Source organism: Pinus tabuliformis, chromosome 1_1 (assembly GCF_031772625.1).
Source record: "Pinus tabuliformis cultivar Carrire ecotype Pingquan chromosome 1_1, CPIR1, whole genome shotgun sequence".
Taxonomy (NCBI): Eukaryota; Viridiplantae; Streptophyta; class Pinopsida; order Pinales; family Pinaceae; genus Pinus; species Pinus tabuliformis.
In genome coordinates, this window is record NC_142297.1 from 670,199,792 (window position 1) to 670,205,348 (window position 5,557).

A 5,557-nucleotide genomic window follows, 5' to 3' on the forward strand; every position below is an offset into this window, starting at 1 on the left:
ATCACCAATAGCTGGAGGTAACTCGTATCCCTGGGCATGAAGATTTAATGATTCTTTTCAGTTATTCCGCACATAGAAGAATCGTTGTTGAAATTGAAGAAAACTAACAATTTAGGCATCGTGTTCCAAGCATCGAATCAAAGGCTATTATATGCATCAGAAATGATCTCTAATGGTGAGCATCATTGGAATTTACAGAAAATTATAATTTACACACAGAACCGCTCCGAAAATATATGCATTAAAAAAATACGTGAAAACTATGAATCGACTTTACGTAAAACTATCTACAGACAGCTCCGTTCCGTTTCCATTTCTGTTCATTGAATGTAACTCTGGCCGGTAATATCCACATCACGGTCCCCGCTAGACGGCGGTGGCGGGCGGCTCAGCGGATTCTTTGCCGGAGAAACGTCCCCGGCGAGCGCGTCGGCGCTCTGCGATTGGCTGGCAGGCGGGCGGTCCTTGGGCCGTTGTGGAGCGTCCTTCTCCGTTCCGTAGAGGCCTCCGCCGTAAGCCTCCTGTGTGACAGGCTTCAGGTCAGAGATCGGTCGCATCGGCTGCTCCGTTCTTTGGCCGGCCGGCTGGACCTTCCCCTTCCCTACCTCTTTGCTGTCCCCGTTCTTTGGCCGGCCGGCTGGACCTTCCCCTTCCCTACCTCTTTGCTGTCCCCGCTTCGCATCTCGCGAGTTGGCCGACGTATATTCGACGCGGAATGGTGTTTTCCCGTTGAAGTTATGAGAATCGAACGCTGGACTGTCGGACGGGTAAAATGTAAAAGAATAATCCAGGGGAGGCAAAATATAGAGAGCGAACAAGGCGGGAATTTCACCACGTAGTGAATTGTAGCGCTGAGTCATCGGGGTGAGAAACGCATGCGTGCCACTTTTTCTCACTTTGCGCTCGCCACGGTTGCGTATGCAGTGATGATGTGCGCCACGTTTTCTTCTCTCTACTCGCCAGGTGTTACGCATGCAGTGGATGATGTGGTGCCACGTTTCCTCTCTCCTCTTTGGATTTGGATAGCTGTAAAAGGTTATAATTTTCATATCAACGTAATGCGAGAGTGGCTATAACACATGACGATATCTCAACCCAAGAAAGTTTGGGGGTATGAGTGTGGGCTCCATTCATAGAGTCTCCTTATGCAAATCATCATTTTTATTCTCCTCTATTGTGTTGCCCTTGATAAACTTACACACTTTTTGCAATTTTGTGTGAAAATATGGATTGTCTTAAAATACCCTCACATCATCCTCTTTATTTCCAACTTTGCAAATATCTTTATGTCACATCATTCTCCTTATAGAGGTTTCGGTTTCTATGGAAATAAATTAGATCTTTTCCATTGTAAAGTTTTTCACGGACCTTTAAAACTTTGATGTAGCATGTCAAACAACCATAGTCCTTCTTTAATTATTGAATTTTTAAGTAACCTCTTTACATAACTGTGTAATATGATGTGCGTAGAGCTCCCATCTTGGAACTAGCTTTGATATGTAGGGCTTTGGCCTATAAAAATATGATATCAAAGATCTTTGTGCTAGATACATGCTTCATTCATTAACCATTCCATGGGGAATTATAACTTAAGAGAATCAATTGTAGACACACACACTTTTTACCCTTGGAGCAAAGCCCTTGAAACTCTAAGTTATCTACTTCCTCTGCTATTAAATCGTTATCACTACATACAGGTTCACTCATTATTCACATACACGTAAACAATTTAATATAATTATTTTTTCATATTGTCTTGTACATTCTCTTGGAGTGTCATACTTATATTCATATTTGATTTAAGTTTCAAAATATTTATCACATTTAACCTCTATGACCTTTTAAGTCAACAAAACTATGGTGATTTTCGAATATTTCTCTAAATGCTTTAAGGGCATAAAAATAAAATGCTAAAGACTTCGTTTTAATATCTTACTTTCTTAAGGTCCTATAGACCACTTAGTTAACCATCATCATCCTTATAAGTATTTTTATATTAATTTATATTTTAAAATAAAATAGTTTATCATTTGCATGGCAAGAATCATCTGTATCAAATTCTAAGGTTCTGTGTTAACTTAAATCAATGATAAAAAGATCAAGTGTTTTTCGTCATTTCTAACTTTTAAAATAAAATCAACATTATGAAATTGAGAACTAACTTCTGCTACTTTAGAGTGAAACAAGTAGTTAAAGGAATCTTAAATGGCATAGTCTAATTAATCGAAGTTGTGTCACTTTGGTGGGCCATAGAATTTGTTGATATCGTGAATTTTATTTGTTTAAAATTCATTTATGAATGCACAAATGGATTTAGCGTGGCGAAAAGCCTAATACACTCATATTATATAGATTATAAAGCTCAAACTTACTATTCTAGGAAATTTCTAATAAATTTCAAACAAAATTTATTGAGAAAAATAAAACAAGATGAAAAAAAAGTTTAATTTTAAAAATGTTTAAATCCATTGAAGGAGTTTGATTTTGATGATGAAGAGTGTTATACTTTTTCTACTAACATCTATAGCTCTGATGGGTAGCCCAAGTGGTTGGATCCCCTTGACAAGTCTTTATCCCTCTGTCATGAGGCATTGGTTCAATTCCGAATAATAATAAAAAATAAAAAAAATCCATTGAAGGAGTTCAATTTTGATGATGGAGAGTGTTGTACTTTTTTTACTAACATGTATAGCTCTAATGGGTAGCCCAAGTGGTTGGAGCCCCTTGCCAAGTCTTTAGCCCTCTTTCATGAGGCATCAATTCAATTCTTCCTAAGTCCATCAGTGTCAAGCTCCTTGTGTTGAGTCTGCGGGACTTGTGACCCCTTCAAGTGGGCCCACCTAGAGTTATTAAAGCATGCCTAAAAACATAATAGGAACAAGAGCACAGTCCTCGCAAATACGAAGGCAAAGAATTGAATGTAAGTAATATTTTAGGAAACAATACAAATCTTGTATTAAATGACTTCGCACTTAGATGCATATATAGTCCTTGGGGGCGAACTGAAAGGACATTTTGCATTGCAAATAAGCACCAACCTGTCGACTTGGTTACACTGAAAAAGTAGAGAGAATTTATGCAATTGGGCATGAATCATGATGCATCCATTAAATGACATGCACTTGTCACTCACTCAAGCAACTAAAGTGGGGGTGGAGATGCATTAAGTTGCAGACCCTATCAATACGAGAAACAAATAAAGGTCCTGATATTGGGTATTTAATGCCCCTATAGTGCACGATCACCATACATACCCATGCTTTGCACCATGGCTTGGCATCCATATGCCAAATCGGAGACGTGATGGGTGGAGGGACCCACAATTATTGCAATATGTCATTCGTCGATGCAAGTCACTTCTTAATCTCTAAACCAACAACTTGCTCCAAATTTGATTTGTTTGAAATTCCCACCATCGAGCCTACTCCGCCCACCCATTGTGCGTGACCCACTTTTGAACCCTAGCAAACTTAGAGACTACCTTTGTTCAAAGGCTTCATGATTTAGAAAATCCAATACCTCAAGCACCCAAATCACTTGCAGATCACAACCCTGGGTCGCGCTTCGATCCTCTGTTACACTGCAAGTCACCTTGAGGTACTGAATGAAACCCTAATTAGAATGCTTCATGAAATTACATTGCTAGAAATACAGAACATAGAAATCCATGGACGCTTCTATGCCAACGTCGAACCTCACAACTTCCTCCATTCGACTAAACAAATCTATTTCGTTAGTGGAAAATATTTTTCTCAAATAGTTTTAATAGATATTTTGAAAGCCATACATTAATCAAACCTAATGTTATTTTCATATACATTAAATAGAAAAGTTTCAAGCACGATAATGTTTTTCTTGGAAATTTTTGTTACATTTATTTACATTATTAAAAAATTCTACAACAAACTATATCATAGAACAAGCACTCTACTACAGATTAAAAAAAGGTAGTATGAATGAATGTAACTGCAAAAAAATAGACCCATGCCATCAATCAAAACCAATGACTGATCACTAGATAAAATCCTTTCTTGGTGGAAGAACATTAGGAAATACATTGATGAAAAACTAATTTATAGACGATTCTTGGGCCCTAATACTACGACAAGAATTATATTATTTCTTTCATTTGAAGTTTTATATTCAAGGGACAGAGTAAATTTGAAGTCACGGAAATATTTTCAAGTTGTTAATATAAATTTTTGAGGTTATTTATATGTTTGGTTGTGGCTTACTAGTTGGGGTAGGGAAAGCCCTATAAAGAGTAGGACTTCAAACCCTAGTAGATGTAGAGGTGTCGACAAACCAAATTGGTTATGTGAATGGAGTCCTCCCCTATTTGTGCTTGGGAATTTTGAATCTTAAACCAGAAAAATCATTAAAAATAAGAATTACCTAGAGCCATGAAACATATCTATCAATCAGTCTAAATGTGTTCTTCAAATTTGCCAAGAGCTTAGTAATACTATAACCCGATTTGCCATGCCTTTGAGATTCAGTCAAGTAGCCTTTTTCCTGTAAATTCCTCCCATATCTCTCATAGTAAAATTGAAGCAATGAGGTGATGGAAATGGGATTTATTTTGGCTCTTAGCAATTCATGCATTTCCAACCCCAGCCTCTCTAGCGATCTAGAGGAGATTGGCTCTTCGTTCACCAATCTAGAAGGGTCGCTACTCATTAAGACTGGAATTGAAAGATGGTTTTCAACATGGGAAAAACAAAAATGTTTCCATGTTTGTAGTATCCACAGGAAAAATACAAGCATGTCTTGACATCAGTCATTTGAGTAGGACGTATCCCAATACCAAAATTTAAAAACTCCATGCCTAATTTGGTCCCATTCAAAGAGACAACCTACATCTTTGGGTGATTGAAGTAACTATCATTATCAAACAACTAAGGCTAATGTTTGTATAGTTGAAGGTTGTAATATCTTATCCCTGTTGGTCATTAAAATCCAGGGGATGCAGCGTTTCATCATGTTGATGATTTGATCTTGCAGAGAATTCCTACTCATGAAATTTAGTGTGCTTTTCTCAATGGGAACACTAGAGAAATGATAATTCCCCAGCGGGATCTCTTGATGGGTTTGAGAGTCCCAATACAGAGTTTTTTGGATTGAAATAGTAAGGTAAGATTGAGTTCGAACATGAGAAAATGGAGCATAATTGTATGGTGACAACATCTAGGTTGCATAGGGCCAAGAAACTGGAAAATTGAGCTTCTTCTTGGCCTTAGAGACCATGGATTGGATCAAACTATGTTAATCCAAATGGAAAATGGCATCAACCCATGGTATTCATCCACCCATGTTATTTATCCACCCATGGAATTTACCCATGGTATTGTAAGTGGCATCCACTCATGGTATTTATCCACCCATGGTATTGTAAGTGACATCCACCCATGGTATTCATTCACCCATGGAATTGACCCGTGGTATTTTGACATCCACCCATGGTATTCATTCACCCATGGAATTGACCCGTGGTATTGTAACTGAAAAATACTATAAGTAACAAGTCGCATTTTGTAAAAGGAGATGGTCAACCACC

At 37.8% G+C, this 5,557-nt stretch overlaps 1 protein-coding gene across 1 annotated transcript; it reads right to left on the reverse strand.

The window, feature by feature from the left end:
- Nucleotides 1-208: 208 nt before the first annotated feature.
- On the reverse strand, nt 209-748 carry LOC149215188 (uncharacterized). Its single transcript, XM_089391044.1, has 2 exons — nt 644-748; nt 209-590 (listed from the first exon to the last, which is right to left on the reverse strand). The coding sequence occupies exons 1-2, from the start codon at nt 680-682 to the stop codon at nt 321-323; spliced, it is 309 nt and encodes a 102-aa protein (XP_089247170.1). The 5' UTR covers nt 683-748; the 3' UTR covers nt 209-320.
- Nucleotides 749-5,557: the final 4,809 nt, after the last annotated feature.